Source organism: Clinocottus analis, unplaced genomic scaffold (genome assembly GCF_023055335.1).
Source record: "Clinocottus analis isolate CAN_PGR_092001 unplaced genomic scaffold, fCliAna1.0.p SCAF_6, whole genome shotgun sequence".
Taxonomy (NCBI): domain Eukaryota; kingdom Metazoa; phylum Chordata; class Actinopteri; order Perciformes; family Cottidae; genus Clinocottus; species Clinocottus analis.
The window spans coordinates 1,449,758-1,476,526 of record NW_027176218.1 but is presented as its reverse complement, the minus strand read 5'-3'; the positions used below and the strand labels follow the sequence as shown (position 1 = coordinate 1,476,526).

The 26,769-nt window shown below is 42.7% G+C and overlaps 1 protein-coding gene across 1 annotated transcript; it reads right to left on the bottom strand.

Annotated features, from left to right (window-relative positions):
* Window positions 1-1,173: 1,173 nt before the first annotated feature.
* LOC137803596 (chemokine-like protein TAFA-5) lies at window positions 1,174-25,381 on the bottom strand. The gene is made up of 4 exons (XM_068602206.1): window positions 24,731-25,381; window positions 14,426-14,575; window positions 7,146-7,273; window positions 1,174-2,695 (listed from the first exon to the last, which is right to left on the bottom strand). The coding sequence occupies exons 1-4, from the start codon at window positions 24,819-24,821 to the stop codon at window positions 2,687-2,689; spliced, it is 378 nt and encodes a 125-aa protein (XP_068458307.1). The 5' UTR covers window positions 24,822-25,381; the 3' UTR covers window positions 1,174-2,686.
* Window positions 25,382-26,769: the final 1,388 nt, after the last annotated feature.

Below are 26,769 nucleotides of genomic sequence, written 5' to 3'. Positions count from 1 at the left end.
TAGAATGTTTTTTTGGAAAATATACTATGTTTTCCTGAAGACCTCGTTCCCCGATCGTCTCGGCCAAGACGAGTTTCTCTGTTTCTGGTTCTCAACTCTTCTTCTCCGTTTGGTTTATTGGCGGTTTTGAGGAACCACACAGTCGAGTTGTTTTAGCTCCAAACCAAGTAGAACCAATAGAAACACCTTCATATTTTACACTTCTTACCTGCTTTTGGTTTTTCACACAACATCTGAAAGTAGAATAAAAAACCTTTGAGATGAAACACAAAGGAAACGTGTGTTTTCTGTTTAATGAAAAATATGGTTCATATGGTTCATACTGGCAGAGAAAACAGACAATTCTGGGATATTCTGGGATATGCTAAGCTAAAGGAAAACTCAACGCCACTTTCTCATAAAACAAGATTTATATGTTGTAACTAACACTTTTATTAATTATCAATTATTTATCAATGCTAATCCCTCCAACATGACCCTTTATTTGTCATTTTAGACCCTTAAAGCATCTCTCTTGCATTCAGTTTAATGAGTTTTATTGGGTTAATAGTTAAATGTGCATTAAGAGGTAATAAAACCAATAGTTACAACCTATAAAAGCTTCATAAAGGACGATCAGAACGTGGTATAAAAACTCTTCTTTGTCAGAAACCACAGCCGCGATGAGTTAAATAAATGTTCTCTACAAAGATACAACATTTACAATTGTTAAATATAGAACTTTAGGCTTTTGAAAATACATTTAATGCTTCTCACCCCCCCTCTCCCCAAACAGACATGACCGCTTGGCTTCCTGTGTGAAATGGTTTGCTTGTGGGTTCAGTCAGAGCCACCATGGGTGTAAAAGCTGAATGCACGATGCAGTCTGGTGGAGAAGAGACAGAAAATCTGTTTTTTATGATGAAAAGTGGAAACTTTGCACACTGACGCCAAAATCCTCGGAAAATAAACTTAAAGTTGGTCGTGGGCTTGTCATCTGTCCAGTAGGAGGCGCCATCTCCGTCTCATTTCCAGGGAGTCCGATACCGACGCGTTGACTCGTAAAAACCATCCGTGACGCCGTTAGACGCTCAGAAGTAGTATGAAGACAGAAAAAGAGGACGATGGACAAACAAAACTAAAACGTTTAACTTGGAGACAGCGAAATTGGAAACGTGGTTATTTGAAGATAAAATAATCTTTGACTTCTCCTCAAAGGAAAAACCCTTTTTGGTTTCACATTGAACCTTTTGTGAAGGTTCGAGCTGAGACTTCGGCAAACGGGTTCTACCCAGAAACCAAAGGGTTTTACAGAGAACCGTGTGTGAAAGGTTCCAACTAGAACCCATGAGAGGCTCCACGGGGAACATGATTATTTTAACCCAATACCAAGTGGTTTTGTTTCCTATTCTCTTAATGACAAAGGTGCAAACTAAAACACTTCAGGATTCTTTGGCTTGTCCATTTTTTTTTGATAGTGAAGTGTGAAGTGAAACCGAACACAGCCGTCGCTCGCTATAACGCGGTTCAGCTTTCGCAGACTCGCTGTTTCGCAGATTTTATTTTATTTTTGCGGATTTTTTTTTACAGTGTACATTATGAACGCATTGTGTTCGGCGTCCTGATTGGCTAAGGGACTGGACTGTACACCAATCAGTCTCCTCCGTGCAGCGTCTCCTGTACAGGACAGATGTCCGGATAAAAAGTCAGCGGAGCGGCGCCCGGACAAAGAGGCGTGGTCAGAGGACCTCACAGATTGATCATTAAATGAAATTTGTTCAAAATGTTTGGGCTTATTCTTTTAAATACGCGAAACTTTGAACTTTGAGAGTGTTTAACTAAGAGAGAAATGTGAGAAAATGTTAATGCCCGTCTGAGAAAAGTGTATAAAATGTGTGTTTAGGGGTTTTACAGCCTTAAAACATGGATAATAATGGTAAAAAATAAAGCTGACTACTTTGCGGATTTTGTCAATCGCGGGTTATTTTTAGAACTGCAGAGTAAAACCTTCCCTATGAATTGTAGTAGAGGTATAAAGGGGCATTAGAAGAATATTGAAGTAAAGTACAAGTGAACCAAATGTGTGCTTGTGTGCAGTAAATGTACTTTGTCCACCAGCGATCGATCTAATCTTTACATTTTTTTCAGGTTTCTGTGTGCAAAGGTTTTACGTTCTCACCATGAAAATGTCTGTTTCACCTTCTCCACCCGACGGGTGAAGGTCTGAGTTTTCCCAACAGAAACATCAACAGCTCTCATACAGATACATGTTTTTTATATATTTATATCATGAACTCATATACATGTTTCACTTTGCTCAGTTAAGTCGCTCACTGTATAATATCACAACGTGTTCGTTTCTTTACATAGACGTGAGGTCGCGTCTGGAAACGTCTCATCGGCTCCTCTGTTCATCTTTGGTCTGTAAAAACACAAAAACAAATCCGTCCGGCAGCTCGTCATAATCCACTTTTTTTCTTCTTCTTCAAATCTCTTCTTCAAGAAAACGAACATTTTCTTCGCAGAGAGTCAGACTGTCGTCTTCCTCAGGTCGCCCGAGCACGAGGCAGGAAGTGACGACGCCCCGCCCCTCGGCTGTGAAAGGGGGCTGATGATTCGTTTGGCGGCGGCGTTGGATGCTCCGCTTGGCGGCGGCGGCCGATGGGAAGGAGTCTTTCTCTGGAGACGTCTGTCCTCGCCGCCGCTGTCAGGAGACCTGGAGGAGAGAAGAGAAACCATGAACACCAAGCAGAGCGTCTGAGACACGAGCGCTTCAGTTTGTTATTAAATGTTAATACTTATTTTGATTATTTTGTTAATTCAATTGATAAACCTCACGATTAATGTTTTCACAGAATGAGGTTGGGGATTTTTCCTGAATCTTTTATACTCGCCGACAATTCCCAAGAGAAGACCCAAAAATATTTAAAAACACAAAGATATAGTTTCATAAAAAATAATAAAGCCTCAGTAATTTTCGAAAGAAGAAGAAAAAAAAGTGAAGAGGAAGAAGAAGATGATGAAGAAGAAAAACAAGAAGAAGAGGAGGAGGAAGAAGAGAAGAAGAAGACTAAGGAGAAGAAGAAAAAGAAGAAGAGGAGTAAGAACAAGAAGAAGAGGAAGAAGAAGAAGAGGAAGAAAAAGAAGGAGAAGATTGAAAAAGAAGAAGAAGAAGATGCAGAAGAAGAAGAAGAAGAAGAAGAAGAAGAAGAAGAAGAAGAAGAAGAAGAAGAAGAAGAAGAAGAAGAAAAAGAAGAAGAAGAAGAAGAAGAAGAAGAAGAAGAAGAAGACGCTCTGAATTATTCATCCTGCTCGGCTGCAGCTGGAATCCTAAAAGAGGAGAAGAGTCAGACGAGGACGAGCTGGATTACAGGAGAACTCGTCCATCAATCTGGAAACATCAACATTCTGAGATGTAGGAGAGTAAAAGTACAATATGTACCTCTGAGATGTAGTAGAGTAAAAGTACAATATGTACCTCTGAGATGTAGTGGAAGGGAGTAGAGTACTAGTACCTTGAAGTGCAGCACTTTGAAGTAAATAACCTGTACTCTGTGTTTAGAGTTTCTATCCGAGCAGCCAGCTGAAGACCAGAAGGTGTGATGTGTCTCCTTCTGGGGTGAAGAACACAAAGTGTTCAGGATATTCAGTCTGTGCTCACATTCAAAGTAAATACTCGTCCTTCTCTCCAAGGAGAATTGGATTTCTGTCTGATTGAGCGGAGCGTGATTTGTTTCTCAGTCTTTTCTCTCCCGGTGTGACCGGAAAAATAAATTCAAAGTACCTCTGCAGGTTCCAGCCAGACGGGAGGCTTCAACACACACACACACACACACACACACACACACACACACACACACAAGTGCGCTAACATACATGCAGACAGGCAAAGTCACACACTTTGTTCAAGGACGGTTGTGTTGCGATGCAGCGAGACACAAATGAGTTCTGCTTTCTGCGGCGACGCCCGGCAACACCTCCGCAGCGGCAAACGCCGCCTCGCTGCAGGAATGATCGCACGCGGTGGGAAGGAAGCGACGGCCGGCCGAGCGCAGGGCTCACCTCTTCGACCTCGACGTCGCACCGACGGACGCTCAGAAGTTTAGTTTGAGCTGTCGTGAAGCTTCATATCAGTTGTGTACACGTTGTTTCTTACGGACTCAAAAATGGTAAATTTTATGGAACATTCTGGCGTTTCGTCCAGTGTGTATCGCTTCAAGAGGAAGGTGTGTGTATCCCTTTAAGAGGAGGTGTGTGTATCCCTTTAAGAGGAAGGTGTGTGTATCCCTTTAAGCGGAGGTGTGTGTATCCCTTTAAGAGGAAGGTGTGCGTATCGCTTCAAGAGGAAGGTGTGTGTATCCCTTTAAGAGGAAGGTGTGTGTATCCCTTTAAGAGTAAGGTGTGTGCATCCCTTTAAGAGGAAGGTGTGCGTATCGCTTCAAGAGGAAGGTGTGTGTATCCCTTTAAGAGGAAGGTGTGTGTATCCCTTTAAGAGTAAGGTGTGTGCATCCCTTTAAGAGGAAGGTGTGTGTATCCCTTTAAGAGGAAGGTGTGTGTATCTCTTTAATAAGAAAGTGTGTGTATCCCGGTAATAGAAAGGTGTGTGCATCCCTTTAAGAGGAAGGTGTGCGTATCCCTTCAAGAGGAAAGCGCATGTATCCCTTTAAGAGGAAGGTGTGTGTATCCCTTTAAGATGAAGGTCTGTGTATCCCTTTAAGAGGAAGGTGTGTGTATCCCTTTAAGAGGAAGGTCTGTGTATCCCTTTAAGAGGAAGGTGTGTGTATCCCTTTAAGAGGAAGGTGCATGTATCCCTTTAAGATGAAGGTCTGTGTATCCCTTTAAGAGGAAGGTGTGTGTATCCCTTTAAGAGGAAGGTCTGTGTATCCCTTTAAGAGGAAGGTGTGTGTATCCCTTTAAGAGGAAGGTGTGTGTATCCCTTTAAGATGAAGGTCTGTGTATCCCTTTAAGAGGAAGGTGTGTGTATCCCTTTAAGAGGAAGGTCTGTGTATCCCTTTAAGAGGAAGGTGTGTGTATCCCTTTAAGAGGAAGGTGTGTGCATCCCTTTAAGAGGAAGGTGTGTGTATCCCTTTAAGAGGAAGGTGGGAGAACAGCAGACCATAAAGGATCTACAGTCTTCATGATCTATCGAGTCTTCATGATCCAGAGACAGTCGTCAGAAGCAACTTCTACAGCTCTTCATGGCTAATTAGCTCCTCTCTGCGCCCCGTTGGCCCCTGAGCGCCTGGAGAACGTCCTCGGGGCCCATTGCACGCCGTTTGTTCCCGCTCTCTGAGCTTTAATGAACGCTCGCTGCTCTCTGAGCTTTATTGAACGCTCGCTGCTCTCCTCATGTAAACACGGTTGGAGTTTTGCGTCGGTCCGCCCGCTCACCGCCGCCGCCGCTCCGTGATTTAGTTTGCCTCCTCGCGGCGAGGCAAGCGGAGCCGGCGTCGCTGTGCGGCGCTCCCCATTTTTGTTTGAAATAAAAACAAAACTGAAAAAAAAGAAGGATTTTCTGCAGCCGGAGGCGACAGAGACGCAACAACGCGCCGAGTTTCAGACGATCACGGAGCTCAGAGAGGATGAAGCGCCTCCTCCCATGATCCTCTGCTTCCACTTGTAGGATGGAGAGAAAATCCCCATCCAGTGATGACATAATGCGGTTATTTAGCTGATTATGTATTATTTCAAACAGCTGGTGTTACACTCAGGTGAATTAATACTTTTCCTTTGGCCAATCAGCTTCCTGTTTCTGAGCTCTTTCTACTTATTCTACTATGTATGTATATATATATATATATATATATATATATATATATATATATATATATACATATATATATATATATATATATATATATATATATATATATATATATATATATATATATGTATATATATATATATATATTGCCACTGAAACAAAGAGGAGAGATGAAGAGACTCTCAGTTTCTTTTCTTCTTTTTGTTTAGTGCTCATAAATCGAACTTTCCGCCCTAATTCCCTTTTCCTCATTTCCCTCGCAATCAATGTATTATTAACTCAGCCTCGAGGGGGATTGATTGAAAGTTATTTAACATTTTCATAAACGGTATTTTAAAAGCGGCTCAAATCTCAAATCCAACTGAAACGATAGAATTTGAATATCTATGATAAATAGGTATAACTATTAAAATATTGTATTCTGGGCGTCTTAAAGGGATGTGATGTATTCACTGTGTCTTAAAGGGATGTGATGTATTATGTGTGTCTTAAAGGGATGTGATGTATTCACTGTGTCTTAAAGGGATGTGATATATTCTGTGTGTCTTAAAGGGATGTGATGTATTCACTGTGTCTTAAAGGGATGTGGTGTATTCACTGTGTCTTAAAGGGATGTGATGTATTCACTGTGTCTTAAAGGGATGTGATGTATTCTGTGTGTCTTAAAGGGATGTGATGTATTCACTGTGTCTTAAAGGGATGTGATGTATTCTGTGTGTCTTAAAGGGATGTGATATATTATGTGCGTCTTAAAGGGATGTGATGTATTCGGGGCGTCTTAAAGGGATGTGATGTATTCACTGTGTCTTAAAGGGATGTGATGTATTCACTGTGTCTTAAAGAGATGTGATGTATTCACTGTGTCTTAAAGGGATGTGGTGTATTCTGTGTGTCTTAAAGGGATGTGATGTATTCACTGTGTCTTAAAGGGATGTGATGTATTCACTGTGTCTTAAAGGGATGTGATGTATTATGTGCGTCTTAAAGGGATGTGATGTATTCACTGTGTCTTAAAGGGATGTGGTGTATTCTGTGTGTCTTAAAGGGATGTGATATATTATGTGTGTCTTAAAGGGATGTGATGTATTCGGGGCGTCTTGAAGGGATGTGATGTATTCACTGTGTCTTAAAGGGATGTGATGTATTCTGTGTGTCTTAAAGGGTTGTGATGTATTCGGGGCGTCTTAAAGGGATGTGATGTATTCACTGTGTCTTAAAGGGATGTGATGTATACTGTGTGTCTTAAAGGGATGTGATATATTATGTGTGTCTTAAAGGGATGTGATGTATTCGGGGCGTCTTAAAGGGATGTGATGTATTCACTGTGTCTTAAAGGGATGTGATGTATTCTGTGTGTCTTAAAGGGATGTGATGTATTCGGGGCGTCGTCACACATTCTCACCGTGGTGGTCTTGACCCGGCCTCCCGGTTGCGTGCAGGTCCAGCCCGACTGACTGACCAGGAGGTCGCAGCCTTCGTCGTCCAAACACGGAGACATCTCGCACCACTGTCGGGTCCACACGATGCGAACTGAGGAAGAGGAGGAGGAGGAGGAAGAAGAGACAGGTGAGTTCACTTCTTTCATCGGTTTGTGTCATTTTATTTGTTTGCACGGCATTAATGACTCACTTATGACTTTATTTTAATGTTGCTGTTTTTAGATTGTGAACAATATGGAAAATATTTGTGAACAAGTATTGATTAATTATTAAGTATTGCAGGACACCTTTGGTTCAACAAAAATATTTTGGGGATAAATTATAAAAAGGTTGTGATACTTGGTGAGGAACGTTTTCATTATATCTCCTTTAATTCCCCTGTAAACGTCATACAGTCTATTCATGAAAAAGTACAACAAAATACAAAAAATCTTAATTTTTAAAATCTTTTTAAAACTTTTTCTAGCAAATCCAAATGCTAATTTATTTATTTTTTGCGGCTATACCAGCTTTTATTTTGGACAGATTGAGGTTTTTTTCATATATCTAAATATTCCATCTTGAAATCTCCAAAAGGAAACACACACAGAGACTCAGTCCACCATCAGAGGACGGATCCTGTTTACTGTACACACCTCCTCTTCATCACATTCGGCTATTTATAAAGAAATAGGACATTCTCACCACCGCATTTGCATATCGCGGCTTCCTGATTAGCCCACCGAGAGAGGGGAGAGGGGGTGATGAAGAGGAGGAAGACGAGGAGGGGTGTGTTTAAGGAGTTTAATTGAGCAGGAAACAAGAAATAAACAGAATCGCAGGATGTGCGGGTGAGGTAACGGGCTGAGATAACCTCACTTTTATGGTTCACGAAAATATACAGCCTACATTTCCCATAATGCAATACGATACAGTCTTTTCATCAGACCATCATCAGTCCAACGCACGCTGCGACTTTATTCAGCAGAATATGGAACAAACATCTGTCAGCAATTAACAGTACGTGCATCTGATCAAAGATGGCCGCCGGTCCCAGAGGGGGAACCGACACACAATGGAGAACATAAAGCGATGTTCCTCATTATGGAGGAAGCTTCAAGCAGAACAACATGAATCAGAGAAACACTTCCTGCAACAAATGCCTGTGATTAATGAAGCTACTTAGAGCGGTCTCCTCATTACATTATCATAATTTACATTATAATCAAATGTGAAAACATTGCTCTCAATATGCAGCATTGACTCTAAAATACTCAACATGTAAATATTCATAATATAGTGCATATACAATATTTAAGGCAGTATGTCACTCCTAATGAGCTTGCTTAGTTGACCATTGTGCAAAACATATTGAGTTCAAAAGTTAATAGTAATCAAGTCCTATTAAAATATTTCCAAGCATATGACATGAATCATTATTGTAGCATAAAAACTGCAGGAAGAGAAGAAGTCTCTGACATGTATGAATATGTAATATATAATAATATAGATATAATACATTGTAGCGAACATAAAGTGGCGAACACAAAGTAGCTAACACAAAGTAGCTAACACAAAGTACTGAACACAAAGTAGCGAACACAAAGTGGCGAACACAAAGTGGCGAACACATTGTAGCGAACACATTGTAGCGAACACATTGTAGCGAACACAAAGTGGCGAACACAAAGTGGCGAACACATTGTAGCGAACACATTGTAGCGAACACATTGTAGCGAACACATTGTAGCGAACACATTGTAGCGAACACAAAGTGGCGAACACAAAGTGGCGAACACAAAGTGGCGAACGCCACGTAGCGAACGCCACGTAGCGAACGCCACGTAGCGAACGCAAAGTGGCGAACGCAAAGTGGCGAACGCAAAGTGGCGAACGCCACGTAGCGAACGCAAAGTAGCGAACGCAAAGTAGCGAACGCAACGCCACGTGGCATGAGTCCAGTGAACCTTCATGCGTAGAGCACATTGCATCCCCAGAGCAACTCATTGAGCTTCACAATGAGCAACATTACTACACACCTTTCAACAGGTAGCAGTGAAGTACATCTCTAAATATACGAGACACTCACACAGTGAGAGCTCAGGCTCACAACCATCACATGAAAATAACCTCAGCACACGCTGCGCCCGTCCACCAGCTCGGGCTGATCCCGTCCGTCTCGCCTCGCTCTTTCGTTTAAAGACGAGCTCTTCCCTCTGAGGGATTTCCTGTGTTCGGGCAACACTTCACTGACCCGACCGCTCACTGAATTATTACACTGCGCGAGCCCGGTGGGAAAGATGAAGGAAATGAGAGCCTGTCGTACATAACCAGGTAATCACTTCTCCCTTTGCAGCGGAGGAGCAGCGGTGTGGAGGTGATAGCCTGTTAGCTCGCTAGCCCGTTAGCCGCCAATTATCTAAGCAATCTCCTACTGAACAGCAGCAGCGCCTCTCAGCCGTGACACTTAATTAAATCCTCACATTGAGAGAGAGAGATACATACATACACACATATATATATATATATATATATATATATATATATATATATATATATATATATATATATATATATAATAAACAGCAACAATCACATCAAATGAATACATTTTTCCAAAAATGATCATATGACCGAGAACAAATTAATAAAAGGTCAACTCTATCGAATTCCTCTGCTGTGTTAGAGTACACACACACACACACACACACACACACACACACACACACACACACACACACGATTACCATGGCAACAACATCCCAGTGGGAACATGAACTAAACTAAATGGAAGTTTAAATCCTCTTCTTCTGAAGCCAGAACTGTAAATATGAATAATACATATGATTCTTATTAGTTTTCATTGAAGGAAAGAAAAGAAAAACTTCAACGAGTCCAAAATATCTGATATAGTGTGGGCTTTGTTTATTTTTCATATATATATATATATATATATATATATATATATATATATATATATATATATATATATATATAAATGCGTCCTTTGTTTATGATCCATGAAGCGAATGTAAACAAGCAGGTGTTGCTGTGGAGTGATTAATCTCAGGTATCAGTGAGCACCTGAACACCTGCGAGCGCTGATTAACGAGCGGCCTCGGTCGATCAATCCGCCGCCGCCGCTCAGCGCAGTTCATTTATCCGAAAAAGAGAGGCGGCCATTTTGTAATCGCTTCATTCATCAAAAGAAGCGGGCGTCCGGGACGAAAAAGGGACGCCTGCTTCGTTCCCCCGAGAGGAACCAACGGGAAGGAGGCGAAAAGGACGAGCAGATGGACGCAAATAGAAGGTGTGTTTCTGAACAGGAAGTGGATCCAGGACAGACGGGGAAACCATCCTTTTTATCCTCCTTTATACTCAACTTTACTTTCATTATGAAATGTTCGTCCTCTACTCGGAGGAGGATAGTTTTACAGCGGCTTCCGCCGAAGTAAAATATGTTTATTATCAAACGACAGGTTTTCAAAAGAGGAATCAGACGCTTTTATCCAGAGCGACTTACAGTTTTTTATACATTGTAGATACAGCAAGAGCCGGGACTCGAACCACCAACCCTCTGAATGAGTCCCTGTCGTCGAGAGCTAAGCTGCTCGTCAGATTTGCGATACAAACATGGCCTGATTAAAAGCTAACGAGGTCATGAATATGAGCTCTTCCAGGCATCGTTTCCTCATAATTCCTAAATAGTTGTCTCAGATTTAATCATCACGAAATAAAAGTAATTATGTGACACATTTCATGATCATGAAATATGCAGAAACATCACGACCAATTATGAATATAATAATTAGGAAGTCGAGCGTTCGAGAAAAACAAAAGTATTTGTCTCTTTGTTGAAATGCATTGGCTGCTTCTGCAATATGCTCTGACTTTTTTTACACTAAATGTATTTCCTTTTTTCTTATATTACTCAGAAACCAGAGTCCCTGAACACACCGCGGCCTTTCCGCCCTTCCCAGTTCGTCTCCACCTGACGGGAAACAAACAAGCTCTTGTTTCTTATTGTTTGTTTCACAACATGAGCTCAGAGCTTTGTGGCCCTTTTTTTAAAAAATTCATAACTATCACTCTGATCTCATTAAAACAAAACAGCAGCATATTGTCTGACGAGGTGGACACCAATCCTCTCTGGTCATGTTTCAGGATTTAGCTCCAACTTACAGACTTTAGTGTTCCCATCCTGATGACGTCTCTATAATTGTTGCTTCGGGACCCGTGATGCATGCTGGGATTATCCTTCCACACGGGAACCAGGACTCAGACTCGCGGGGTTTAAAGTGAGCCGAGCCGGAGCTTTAAACGAGAAGCGACTGCAGTCTGATCGGCCCTCTCTCTGGGAGCTTTCAGCAGCAGAACAACAGAAAGCGAAGCGAGAAGCAAACTGACATAAATACCAACAACGCGCAGCTGAAAGGTCACGGGGATCCTAACGGAGCGGCTGCCGAGTTCCGAGTTTCATTTCAGACTTTCTAGAACTTCTGAAAAATATCTCAAAAGATGATTTGTCTATTTGTATTACATCTAAAAGAGAAAAAAGTAAAGACCTCACCACAGAAAATGTGATCGCTAAAACAGACACGTATACACACACACAACAGACAATATTGAGGTTGATCAAAATGATCAAGGTACACTGTAAAAAATGACTTTTTGAACATGGAACTAATACTTTGATGGTATGCGTGAATTCTACAATACATTTGTACTTCAGTCCTAAACTTGTATTAAATGTGTTACTTTGTGTCTGTTTGTAATTATGAATCCTTATTTTGAGAAGTAAATGTGATCATTCACACCAAGTAATCTTAACTAAACTACTGGATCGACTGTACACAACAAAGTAAAAACGTACTTGAATATTTTTGGATGAAAAAACCTTCTTAGTAGGAAGTAAACTTAACTTGAGAATTCTCTGAGTGAACAATTTCTTCCAATTTCTGTGTGGAAATTGTTACTTCGCCATTTTAAAGTAAATGGCACTCCAATTTTTTACAGTGTAAAGTCCATATACGTATATATCGTACAATGGATCACGTAAAAGTTAGCGTAGTCATGTCCATATATCCGATAAATTGATTGGGTAATTGTACTTTTTATGATATTTACGACTTTATATTTGAGTAAATGTTTTGAATACTTCTTCCCACACTGTGTACATGACGCTCATGATCCTTAACCTTCTTTATATTTTAGTTTCTGTTCATTGAGCTTTCTCTACTTGCACCTTTGTTGGTGTTTGATTCATTGCCCTCTTTCCCATCTTGCACTGCAACATTTTGAACTCATTTCTTGTTCCCTTTGGATTGAGTAAAGCTGTTATTTTCTATCTTAGATGCACCAGTTTGTCTGCCCAAAACACTGAAGAGACTTTTGCGTTCACGCTACCTAAGATTGCAACAGAAAACACAAACTGACATGAATACCAACACGCAGCTCTGTAAAGGTCGCGGAGAGAAACGAGTCTTTCTGCTGGACAGTTACAATGATTTACGTGAACATTTTTTCTTCCTCTGAAATGAAGAAAAGTTTAAGACTTAACTTTGACGACCAGATTGCAGGAAGTGCTTCTCGGCTATTGAGCGTTAAAGTTTTCGCTTCTTTCAACCAGCTCCAGAGAGTATTGTCTATAGCGTCTGTTGGCTCCTGGTCCGTCCACTGCAATGAGGAAGTCACTGCAGAGGTTTTTCCTTTTTTTTGGGGAGAAATGCACAGAGAAATCTGCTGATGAGTCTTTGAGCTGTGAAAAGAGGTCGCATGCAGCGATCAGAGTCTGAAAATTTCCTCCTCGCAGCAGCCGAGCACGTTCAGACTGACGAACTTTACCCAGTTCAGCTCTTATGGGTTATCTAAACGGTTAAAGAGATAGTTTGGATGCTTTGCGGAGGGGTTGTATGCTTTAAAGCAGGGAGTTGTGGACTCATTAGAGATCAATGACAATCGGGTAGGTATTCATATCGTGGTCATATGAGCTGAAGAACTCTGGGGTGAACCGGCAGCTGTATCTATCCTGTAGGTTGACAGAAAAGTTTTGGATGGAAGTAAAAGCGGTTCAGTTAACAAGTTAAAGTTGTTTTTTTCTGCTGATTAGGTGAAAACGATCTTTGTAAAATATTGTTGACTGTGATCATTTCCCTAACTGTAACAGCCCAAAAAAGGAAATCAACACTGATGCGAGGAAACTCTATAATCTGAGGGCAAATCTAAAGGGAGGAAAACATGTGAAGTGGAGCTCAATAGAGGAGAAAGCAGCGGGAGAGACTGCAGTGCTTCCGCTCAACAACTGTCCACGGTGTCTGGAAATCACCGGGAGAGCCTGTGAAATCCCCGCAGAGCAGAACGAGTTCCTCCAGCTGCTGACGTCGTCTCCAGATGGCGGCCACAACAGAAACAGAAACAAAGAGAGGAAGAGGAGACGGCCGCTGATGAAATGCAATGCAACTCTGCGCCGTTCCCCATCTGGGCGTTGACTTTCTGAACCCCCCGCGGTTCGGATGAAGAAATGCGGAGGATTGAGAGAGTGAGCTGCACATATCTGTGTGCTGGCTTCCTTCAGAGATTCTGCAGACCTGAACTATCTTTTAAATAACTAATATCCCTAAAAATACACTCAATCAATTCTTAATTTCCTCCGAAACACACACCGAACACTTAAGGGGAGTCACGGCAGGTGACTGAAGTAAAACTTTAATCTGATATCATCGTCATAAAACTGACCCAGTTGATTTGGAAAATTATTTTTGTATCGCAAGTACCAATGTTTTGACACAGGGAATGTTGGATATATGCTTCTATCACTACGTTATCAGAAAATACCCTCGTTAAAATCCATTTTCTTCCATACTTTTTGAGGAATATTATGTTTGTATAAATCAGGCTATGAATGATATATTAACAACACCCTCTGTACAAACCTTCAGAATAAAGAGAGGAATTAAACTGTAAAGTTTGGTGGACGTAGGAGGTGCTGAAGTGGAGATTTCTGGATCAGAGTTTGAGAGAAAACTAATTTAGAGAAAACAGCCTTAAAAGAAATGTATCATAATATTCTGTACTAGAGTCGCCCCCTCATGGCCATTAGAAAGAATGCAGGTTTAAGGAAGTTCCTCATTCCCTTTTCAGACCCCGAGCTCGCCGACAGTCACGTCATTGGTCCCCAACCTTGACAAAGTAGCAATTTGAACCCAAACCAGAAGTGAGATTGACAAAACAAGATATTTCCTCGTTAATCTGGACGGCGTCTTACCGTCGACGCAGGCCGGTCCGGCTCGCGTCGTCCCGGCGATCTTTCCCTTCCTGCAGGCGCAGCGCGCCGTCTGTCGGGCGATGGTCCTCCTCGGCTGGCTGCTGTCTCGGTCCAGAGTCACGATCTCACAGGTTCCCGCCGCCAGCTGACCTGAGAGGAGGAAACAGGAAGTCCGTCATGTGCAACAAACACTTCAGGCGACTTCGTTTTGGACGCCAAAAAAGTTGTATCGTCGCTCGCAAAAACATTTTGTAAATTGCAACGTTTCCTTTGATTCTCTGTTCTGATGCCGTTAAACTCACTTATCAACGCTGCAGGACGGGCACGGCAGCGGCCATTTTTTTTGTGTGCCAGTTGACTGTTGGAGCGAGCTAACGTCTCAACTGAACAGCCTCAACGAAAAGTCACGGACTGAGATTTTGTGGTGACAATTAAAGCAAGCGAGTAGAAATGTTGCAAAGCGTAAATGTGTAAACTTTACCAACTTAAATACAAATATTAATAGAAACACATCGCTATCACTAGATGAACAACTCTGTTCGTCTTGTGCTCTGTAACCAGTGTAGCAGTAAAGCGCGGTGGAATTAGCAAGCTAGCTAGTCCACTGGTTAGCTAGCTGGGTAGCTATTTCTACCACGCTATACTGCTAGACTGGTTACAATACAAGAGCTGAACAGCAGGCGGCTGGTTAGTTAGCTAACTAGCACGCTTTCCCCTAGTTAGCTAGCTAGCTTGCTATTTCCACCGCGCTTTACTGCTACACTGGTTACAATAGAGGAGCTGAACAGCGGGCGGCTGGCTAGCTGTAGCACGGGATCGCCGTCGTTCTGAAGAATGACAAGCTAGGTACTTAGCTATGGCGCCAAAAAACAGCATTTTCTTGTATACAAGACAAATGACCATGAATAACAGTCCAATGTATGTTGTACTCCTATTATTTTTCTTTGATATAATCCAATAGAAAGTTCAGTTTGTGGGACTGAATCATCATTAGCTGACTCGTGTTTCTGCTCACTGGAATTTAATATCTGCATTGGTGGAATTTCCAAAATAAACCTTTACCTTTTTCCATTAGCGGATGATTTAGAAAATACTGGTTTTGTCTTTTTGTTATTTTGTTCATTGGTTCATTGGCTTCACACGTGACAAACTGCGGCTGTTTAAAAACCAGTTCACAGACCGACAGGAAGTTGAATAATGTTTGTTCTATTTCTTCAGCAAAAAAAAAAAACAGAATTCGGTTCAGTTCACGAAAAGGATCATTGCTTGAAAAGGGGTTGATTCTGAGTTTGGGCAAATATGTTTTCTGTCTGCAGCCTCCACCAGCTGACACATTACCATTAAAAGGCTCCAACTCTCCTGTGATGAAAGTTATAAAAGTGAGACGGGGAGAACAATCCCTCCAAACTTCTGCTGCCGCGACGCTGAACGAGCTTCAAATTACCAGCTCGGTGTTTTGACTGACAGCTGACGAGCGTCTGAACCGACTCGCGGCTGATTGTTTCCTGTCAGTCAGTCTGTCACTCAGCTCATCCTCACACACTCATCCGACACTCTTTTTTTTTTTCTTTTTTTTTTTGCAGACAGGATACCGCAGCAACCATAGAAACAGAATCCTGCTCTCTGATTGGCTGACAGGCGTCTGTTGAGAGGAGACATCTCGGGTGAACAGGAATTCTTAACAGATAGAAATCCCCATGAAACTTCCTCAGATGATAATAATTGTCCTTGCATTGGGACATTTGTTCTTCTAGTTTTCTGAAATGCAAAAATTGCATACATTTCCAGTAGAGTAATAACAACAATAGATGAAGCCAGGTTGATTTTGTTGACATCTTACAGCCTCTCTACTGACACCTAAAACTCTCAAAATTGACCAGTGCCTGCAGTGTCTTGTTACATGTGTTCACCTCAAATATAGTTCTGGAAATCAGAATCCACGTTTTATTAAACTTCAACAAACCAAACCAGCGATATCTTTGTTTACAGACACAAACGCCTTTGAAACTCCTCAATGACCTCCACGACCTCTGGAGATGATCTACATCTTCACAAGGAACTTAAATCATAATCAGGGTCTTTTAAATGCCTCTTTAACTTAATGAAGGACGGCCAAAATATCCTCAGTGACACTGAAACTTCCAAGACAGCTAACAGCTTTTCATTGGACTCTACAACCTCATCAGTGAAATCTGAAACCATCCCAAGAACCTCTTCAGGGGCATTACAAGCCAGCCAAACAAGGGCAACATTTACTTCTTACTGTGGTGCGGTTCGTCTGGGCACTTGTGAACGCAGTAATTGTACTCTGGCGGTCCAAAACAACCGGTCCGAGACCACAAAGAGGTTGACTTGGACCATTTAAAAGCAAACAACACTGCTGCTGCGCTGGAGCCTGCAACCTTTTCACTGCCTCTTTAACCTCCTCGAGGACAGCTCAAGCCTCTTCAAGGACCACTGAAACATCTTTACAGACAGGGAAAACATGTCCAATGATTGATAATGCCTCTTTGTGACCTTTCTACCTTTCTTAAATACCACTGTGGTCTTTTCACGACTTCTTAAAAACTCCTCAAGAACAGCTTAAACCTCCTCAGGGACCTCCACACCAGAACACCTGCGAAAAGTCAGATTTTAACCCCCATGGGCCACAAATGTCTTTACATGATGTCAAATCAATCTACTCAATAGCTGTTGAGTCATATAAGTGTGGCCCAAAGTGGCGGACCGTGACATCCATAAAACCTTGCCACAAATATTTGGGTTGGAAACAGAACTAAAGCTACACATCCAGCTTTATTTCTGCCATTAAAATGAACTAAATGTTTCATAAATACAACGAATTGTTGACGTCTGAAGGAATCGATAATAAAAGGCAGAGGCTGGATGATGGAGGGGTGAATATTGGGTGAATCAGAGGGGACAAGAAGCTGTATTTGGTCGCTGTGGGGACGGCGGAAACCCCCCCTGCATGCTGATGAGCCGTCATCAATAGAGCCACGGACCACCACCCCCCCTTCCTTCAGAAAGGACCAGGACCTCAGAGTCAGGAGAACAGAGGGAGCAGTTCTCCAGAAAGACGGAGGGCAGCGGCGGTCAGAGCGGGAAGAAACAACATCAACAACAGCTTGTTTAGTTTTAGAAGCACAAACTACTAAAAAGGTTCAACAGACGATGGATGGAGACACTTGAGAACACTGAGACCTGCAATTACACGACATGCAAGCCACAACCTGCTTTACGTGATTCAAATATCACCAATGTAATTAAATGTACAAAGCAACACTTTTTTATATATAACCTGACCATTTTGTCCATTGGCAAATTAGTAGATTATGGTAATTTCAACGTCCAACAGACCATAAAGCTGGGGACGCTTAAAGGGCGGGGCCACAAGTTGATTGACAGTTTGACACCAGACACGTATTTGCTGTCTCTATGTCACTTCTCTGCACGTTAACTTCAGTTTACCGGTTGCAAAAAACATGGCGACGGCCGTAATCCAAGATGGTTTACGATCTAATTTTACACAGTGGCCAAACTGTGGGATTACAAGTTGAGTGTCTGTCACGTGACGCCATGGGGCCAACAATATCTTTCCCTTTTCAATAATGCATGAGATAATAATCTAATGATATAACATATTAGCACAACATTCATAGGGGCCGTTTTTCTCACGTTATGTACTTCTAAAGTAACATTTCCAATGCAGTACTTTTAATTGTCATTTATTGTAACAACGTGGCGATTGAACTCTGAAGTAAAGGATCTGAATACTTCCAAAAACACTGCTGGATTGCACTTGTAACCAGGCTTTCCCCAAAAAAACTAGAGTCTTTGTAAGAGGACGCTTATGACACAGTCTTTCTGTTGAGAATAAATCGTTATTTTACAGTTTTTAAAGGCCGCTCCAAACCAAACCATTCTGTCATTTCTGCAGCCGCAGCTGTTTGAAGCCCTGAAAAGCTTCAGCTGCCAGCCGGAAACATGATGCATCGCAGCAGCAGCAGCACTTGAGAGGTTTTTGATGTGGCGAGCAGCGTTTTGCTGTCAGCAGCGTCTCTGTGAACCGTGAACGAAGACACAGTGTTGTTGTTTCTATCGGCTCAGAGTCATCGCTGCTGTCCGTCAGGTGAGTTATCGTTCAGGAGGATGGATGTCTGAGACGACGGGTATTTTGTTCTCCGGAAGAAAAAAAACACAGGCTCCTCTACTTTTACAGGAAAGTGACATCAAAACAACGTATGAAAACATGAAAATGTCCAGTAAAACCAGTCGGCGTCACAGTGCTCTTGAATCAGCTGGAAGATGTTTTGTCACAAAGCTGAAAACTGTTTCTTCTTTTTTAGAAATTCCTGTGCGTCAGTACTGAATCCTCAGCCCACGAACCAGTTCCCAATAACAAAACTGAAATGTTGACCTCAGAGATAAAGCAGGAGACGTCTCGGTGAAAGAAGTGCCTCTTCAACACTGAAGAAATGTGCATGAAGAGAGTTTCAATGGAAATAAAATGACAAAATAAGCACAAAGCGCATCGTCGAGGTCTGTCCTGGTGCAGAAGACCTAACACGTGTCGGTCTCAAAAGGCCTCACAGCAAAGGAGTCTAAAGAGGTCTGTAGGAGCGGTCAGTAAATCAATGCGCATTATTTCATAGTTTCACTTCAATGCTTCCTTTCATAGCAACAGAAATATATATGAAACACCTCTTAACCTTTTCCACCACGTCGGACCCCAATTGGGGTCTGTACCTCTTTTTTTATGACTTTCAGGTACTAATAAGGGATTTACAAAGACATGGATTGCTTTGTTAGATTCCCAGGAAACTTACAGTTAAGTGAATGTGTTTATTAGGGAAATCAGACTTTGTTAACGGGTACTAATCACAAGTTTAGTGAAACATTACGGTCGCTGCAGCAAGTTCACAGAGTTATGTACTTAAATTTAACAGTTACTTTATTTAAAAATAAAAAATAGGTATATTCTCACACGGGTTACAGTATTGTAGCACTTTAAATGAAGTTAATAAACGTTGTGGTTGCGGAGATAATTAAGTTTTTAAAAGAAAAGAGACTTTGAAAATCAGGCCGTGACTCGGTGCCCTCGAAATTCAGTCTCGTAATGCGGTTGAAAATAGTTTGCCCTTCCGCTCACACACCTGGCCGTACTCAGGTGACGTCTCCATGGAGTGTTAACGCCCCCTGACATCATCATTGCATCTTCGTCATCATAACCAAACCAAACAAATAGGTAAAACACACAAATCAGTGTATTGGCTTCCACAAGGTCAAAGCGACGAGTTTCTGGCCGACGGGAAGTCCGTTCCAGATGAACGAGCAGCCGTCAAAGAAGACACAGGAAGTCAGAGAAACATTCAGATCCTGTTAGATCCATCTAGAAAACCTTTGGTACTTTAATGCGGCCAACATGTGGATGATGCCGGAGCAAGTCGGGATCCAGTCGGACGCTAAAGTGCGTCGATCACTGGCTGGTGATCCCTTCTGCGAAGGCCCAGATCATCTCGACTTCTCCTCAAACGAGGTCTGCGGGGAGGATCCCGGAAGGATCGGAAAATAACTCGCGATTCGCCGCCTCTCTCCTCTTCGCCCCCAAACAAAGGGCGTCGTCACGCTCTGATTGTCCGGGAGGGCGAAATGCAACCAAAGCTGCTCTCAGTTCCTCGGGAGCGGCTCGCTCCCCGACAGGTGATCTGAATAACCCTCCGATCAACTCGGGGGAACTGCGGCGTCCAGGAAAAGGATTTGGGAAAAGGGAGCGAGGACCGAAGAACAAAGGACTGCTTGATGATCTCATAGAATATGACGCATTGCTGTAGATTAGACTTGACAACAGGATATAAAGGAGGTAAAACCCAACAAACACATTCATCCAGTAATAAAATGAAGTAGAACACTCACAGGGAGCATTTCACTGCACAATTAGTACGTCTACTTTTCCCACCTTAAGTGCATTCTGCTGAAAGATTCTCAATTCGGGACTTTTACTTGTAATTGCAACCCGGGTTGGTATTGCTTCTTTTACTTTGGTGAAGGATGTGAACACTTCTTCCACCACGGATGTTAAAAACACTACCGGGGTTGAGATCTCTGCAGTTTTAATGAAGCTCATAATTACATCTGACAACCTGCATTAACACGACTTCTGCTCTCTGTCTGATGCGTCCTCCCCCTCCTGTTAGCCTCCAGGCTACATGGAGATGATAAACTCTCTCATCTCGGCCTGAGAGCTGCTCCACCTCCTTCTCCACCTCCTCCTCTCCCTCCTTCTCCTCCTTCCTGTATACACACGGACTATCAGACCACTCTGAGTTCTGTATTTTCGTGTTTTAAAGGCTCAAAGGTCACAGTGGAAAGTGTTCAGGCTTCACATCTGTCGACAGCTACACGACATACCGAGAGGAGGCTTTAACCTTCCTTCCTCTGTATGTGATCATATCTGACACGCTAGGGTCAAAGGTCAGACACACTCACACACACACACACACAAAACCGGCGGAGAGACTGACCTCTACGGCGAGGGAAGCACACGAATATTTGACGAAAAACTAAAGTCAGCAGTTGTTTAGCTCGATAGAAGCACAGCGTCGCCGCGCGAGGAAACGACGCGACAGATAAATCAACGTACTTTTTTTTTTTCTGCTCCTTGACAAAGATCTGCGTGGGAATCTGCCGTCTTTGCACTTCCTCGTGCACGAACGCGGAGGATAAACATCATTTCGCGGGATGAGACCGGCCTGAACGTTGTTATTTTTAGATTCAAGGAAAGATGGTGTTCTTGGTTAAGAGATTGCTCCAAATTCAACAGCGAGTTTTGACGTTTTGGGGCCAACGAGCCCGTTGCTCTCAAGAAGTTCGACCGCCGCCGCTATTGCGCCACCAGGACATCGGAGGAAGATCAAAGTTCAAAGGGACCAGCGGCGCTAGTCGCCCTGTTTTCTATTTCAAAAGGCCCCTGAACCCTTCTGGAGCCGCTCGGGGCCGAGAAGCCCCCGGAGCTCTTCTGCAGTAATTGGGCTTCAGTCAAATGTCGATGTCAGAGGCGCTGCTAGCTAACGGGGGAACCCATGGCAACCAGAGAAACGGTGACAGCAGAGGCGGCGGCAGCGGGCGTCCGTTAGCTCGTTAGCGACAGCGGGCCTCCGTTAGCTCGTTAGCGGCAGCGGGCCTTCGTTAGCTCGTTAGCGGCAGCGGGCGTCCGTTAGCTCGTTAGCGGTAGCTCACCGCCGACCTCCTTTAATTCTGCTGCAGAGCACCAGAAGGAAACATGTTATTGTGTCTCGTCTCCGCCGGGCTGAGCATAGCATGCTGGGAAAAGACGAGTGAACAGCACGTTTGCTTAAATAATAATAACAGGGTAAATAATAATATTCAAAATCTGGTTGTACAGGAATTTATTTTTAAGAAACAAAATGCTTTCTTTCTATTATTGTTAAATATCACTTTATATGTGTTCTGATTACTATTATTTATTAAAATTAGTACTTTTCATTTTTACTTTCTATCAAATTGTGTAAAATAATGCCCAACAGCTGTCTTTAAATGAAGAAAAGGTCACATAATGCTCTAGTGATGAGAGGAATGTTGCATTAAAATACTAAACGCCAAGTACGAATGTTTATGTACGACATCTGCGAATTTGATTCTGATTTTGTGAGCATAAAGCTCAGTTTAGCAAAGATTTCAGTGCTGTTGTTACTGACTTTATATTGCTGCAGAGACTCTTATTCTGAAGGCGATGTGATTACAACGTTTTGCTTTCACGCTGACGTTCCCCTCCAGATGAATTTATTCAAATCCTATTACACCGTCTGCCGCGTTTTGCTCCGTTAATTTGTGTTTGTGTTTTATTTTTTCTTTCTCGGCTGCTGATCTTCTCTTTCATTCATTGTGTTCATAATTCTCATGAATATATATATATATATATATATATATATATATATATATATATATATATATGTATATACGCTCCACTTAATGGAGCATTGAGAATTAATTTGGACTCCGAAGGCTCCTTGGATCAGCTTCTCCACACGGCGGGGCTCAACGGTGTATATCTGCTGCGTAATGGGCTATTTTCCAGGATCTAAATGAGCCTTGTGAGCGAAGAAAAGAGAGAAACTCGGTAAACAGAAGACGTGTAGGACTTTAGTTTGGTCTGCAGGTTTGTGCTCATCAGAGCTTTTCACACACGGGATCATCAATGAAGAGACGACAGCGGACACGCCTCCTAAAACAGGTTATTTATCGTCTTTTAAAAGGGACGTTCACTGCGGGCAGCAGAAATATGATGACGCAATGATCCGCTGTCGTAATAAATAGGGGAAAACATACCGAGACAGAGATCTGAGACCTCGTCCTCCTTCAAAATCAAAGTCTCTGCAGCGTGACAGGAAACCTGATCCTGCTCGGTCGAGTCAGTTTGAGCCGTGCTGCATTTTACTATTTTCTTCTTCTTCTTCTTCTTCTTCTTCTTCTTCTTTCTGCAGTGACCTGAAGCAACTTAGTGAGCAGAGTTTCGGCTTTAGGCTCTCAAAGGGTTAACCCCTGTACCTTTACCGCGTCACAACAGTACGGTTACAATCTGGTCGGCTCTCAGGAAACATTTGGGTTTTGGGTGAACGTTGCTACTTTTAGCTGAGGGGCACCTTTGTTGTCTTGATTACGACGATGAGCACGTGGTCGATCCTTCCATCCGTCTCTACAGAGTCACCTGACTTCCTTTGCCCTTGTCATAACTACTACGGCCACTAGAGGGCGGTGGCGATTGAGCGTAAGCAAACATCTGAAACTAGCGATGCCTTGTTCCTTTTGCTGCCTTCTTTTTGTTGTTGTTTTCAAAGTAGCATTAAGCATCCTAAAAAACATATTTAAAAAATAAGTTCCCACAGAACAAAGCTGCAATGTTGATTACTTTTTGAAGACAACATATTTTTTGGATCGCGATCTGGTCTGGATTACGTTTTTGACGCATCATGATCCCGAGCCACACCCTTTACAGAAAAATGTTTCTCTCAAGTATTTTATTCACTGTAAAAAAATATATATATATAATGATAATGATACACCTTTGTGTCATTATGTAGTTACTTCAGCATTGATTTATTGCAATTTAATGATGGGACAAATGAGCTTCATTCAGCTAAAGAAAACATTAAATGTATGTTGTTTTTCATTTCAATAGATCCCCTAAATCCTTCACACAATCCTCAGTATTACACTCCAAACACATTGTATCCCTCATTTCACAACTTTGTATGAATGCATTACAGAAGTAATATCTTTTAAAGATGGTTTGAATGAGATGCTCATGGGGTTAACGTCCTGGAACTTTAGCGCAAGCTGATTAAAAGATTCATTAATTTACAGAAAAAGTATCACAAACAATTCGGAAAAATGACTCACTGTTCACATTTTTATTCTCTGGTGTCAAATGGACAATTCTTTTATGATTGTAAAAAAAAGAAGATATATCAAGACTGAGGTTGAATATATTTTATAAACAGCTAATCGATATGTGGAAAAATATATCCGTTGATTAGTCTAATGGAATAAAATGAAATCTAGTTAACGTTGCCAAATGATAACAAAAATGTGTCAGTAAAATATCAAAACTACGCAAAACATAATTCGTTTGCACACGTGTGTCTGTGTGTGTGTGTGTGTCTGTGTGTGTGTGTGTGTGTGTGCACGGTGAGCGAGAGAGAGAGTCAATTAGAGATAAGTAGGGTTTCCTCTCTCCGTCATTTGTCTTGTCTCTAATCCTTCTGGATTATTCCAGTGAAAACCAGCAGACCCCAGCTGGAGCTCAGCCCGGTCTGGACCAGCTACTCGTGTCCCTGCTTTTGCTTTCGCCGCTGCTGCTTTATCGGTTTTTCATTTCCCGCCTTTTATTACCTTCTCATCCGCTGATGTACTCTAGTTTAACCGCTGGCCACTGACAACATCTGAATAAAAAACTGATTTCCACACATTTTCTGTGACCTGTTTCGGCAACAATATCCTCACTACTAATATAAATACAATTACAATAGCATGGTCCTCACACACACACACACACACACACACACACACACACACACACACACACACACACACACAGTGGTGTGTTCATGACTTGTGGAGACATCACATTGACCATTCCCCTAACCTCAAACCGAAGTCGAGGTTTGAGTGTGTCCCCTTCAGGTTCGCGAGTCCCCACAATGTGAGTGTGTGACCAAGACGCGTGTCCTCATAAGGCGGGTAAACACACACATGAAGTCCGTGAACCGGACACCAGAGCCGTACCTTCTCTCAGGATCTGGTGGTGGAGGATCAGCAGCAGCAGGAAGCAGACCGCAGAGGCAGTCAGAGCCCAGGCCAGCCGCAGGAGCTGCATGAGGGAGAGCCGCGAGCCGCACGGGGGAACCACCGCAAAGTCCAAACACCCAGGAGCCCCGCAGGCTGGTCCTCACTGCGCCGCAGACATCCCGGCCCGACGCAGACCGGAGCCCGGTGACATCTCCCGGATGTTAATACCACGCACGAGCCAAATCCACAGTGGAGGAGATTCTTTTGAAGCAGAAGGGGGTGAGGTATTTTATGTACGTCTCCCTCCCCGGACTCTCCGGGTGAAGCTGCCGGGGCTCCTCGCCGCGCGCTCCCGGGGGGCGCGTCACGTTGATGCCCGGGGTGATCCCCTCCACGACTCCATGTTCATCAAAACACCAACGATCTGCTCCGGATGTGAAGTTTTCCAGTTTTCCCCCCACACCCCTCCGCTCCCCTTCACCTGGACTCCAACTTACAGCTGTCTGCGCTTCGGGTCCACCGGGAGTCTCCGTCCGCTCGTCCGCGTAAATCCTCCCAGAAGTAGAAGAAGCGACACCGGGCCCGGCTGGAGCCGCTCTGCGGGCATGTTGCACACGTGTCCCCGCCCGGGGTGAGTCGCCACCCGGGTCGGCTGGTCGGTGCCCGGCGGAAGAGTCGCGGAGGATGAGAAGAAGACGCAGCTGCTGCCTGCTGGTCTGACAGTGCGCTGCGATCTGCGGAGTTTCTCTCTCTCTCTCTCTCTCTCTCTCTCTCTCTCTCTCTCTCTCTCTCTCTCTCTCTCTCTCTCTCTCTCTCTCTCTCTCTGACGTCACACTGGTTACCATAACGCGTGTCAAATCCATCCACCGGCTGTGAAAGACACCGGGCAGAGGAGCTGCTGCAGGCGCAGAAGCCCGGAATCCCAGGGGTCCCTGAAGGGGGCCTGTGTGATCTGTAGGTGCTTCTTATGAAGTTGATTCATAATGAATGGATTATTTATTAAATATCAATGTATATATGCTTCATGAATCAGTGTGAAAATGACCTGAAATCTATTTATCATTTATTATCGACTGATTTACATTTTGAAGGTTTTTTTTTGTTTTGTTAAACTGTAAAAAAAAAACTATACTTTTTCTTTTAAAGATACTAGTATTTCTACTACTATTTACTTTACTTATTTACCTGCTTAGTCTTTGTGTGTGTTTTATTTCCTTATGACCCTTCTTGGCCAGACACATGGTTAATGTCGTCTATTCTTTCTTACTTTTGAAGGTCATATTTTTTGTTAAACTGTAAACAATAATTATACTTTTTTTTTAAAGATATTAGTTTTTTTGTGTGCATACATATTGCCAACAGAAACAGATCAGAGCATGCTTCCCTCACTTCAAAGTAAATAAATACACTACAGACATGTTTCTGTTGAAGGAAACTGTAGTTGCAGTTGTTGGCGAGCAGCGACAACATGAATTATTGCAGCAATCCAGCAGCCAACAACTATTTTGATGTTTTCCCTGAACTGACAACATTGCTGCAATCTGCTTCTCTTTACATTCTGCTCTAATTACTGTGTTTGTTTTCCTGCGTGCAGGAATTCATTATTCAGAGTTCCTATAGAAGCTGCAGCTGCACACAGAAAACACACAAGTGTGTAACGTTAAAGTTGAGGCAACACAAGTATTTCGTTATATTTACACGACCAACGTTGTTGTTTCAGTTGAGGCAACACAGTACTTGGTTCACTCAGGACATGAACAGGAGTCCAATGGGTGAAAGTTGTGTGTTTTTTTTACTTTATACCAATGTGGACATTTGTGAACGTAAATCACAATCCGTGTTTTTTCTCTGAATGTGAGCGTCAGTTCAGGAGGCGGCGCTGCAAAGTGTTGCGTGGCTGTTTTGTTTGTTTGCGTGAACAGATGATGCTTCGCCTTCCAAAGCCTCGCTCCAGTTTGTGTTACAGGTATTTTCCTCAGGCGTGAAACAAATGCAAATTCACAACAACAACAAATAAATAAAATCATCTGCACACT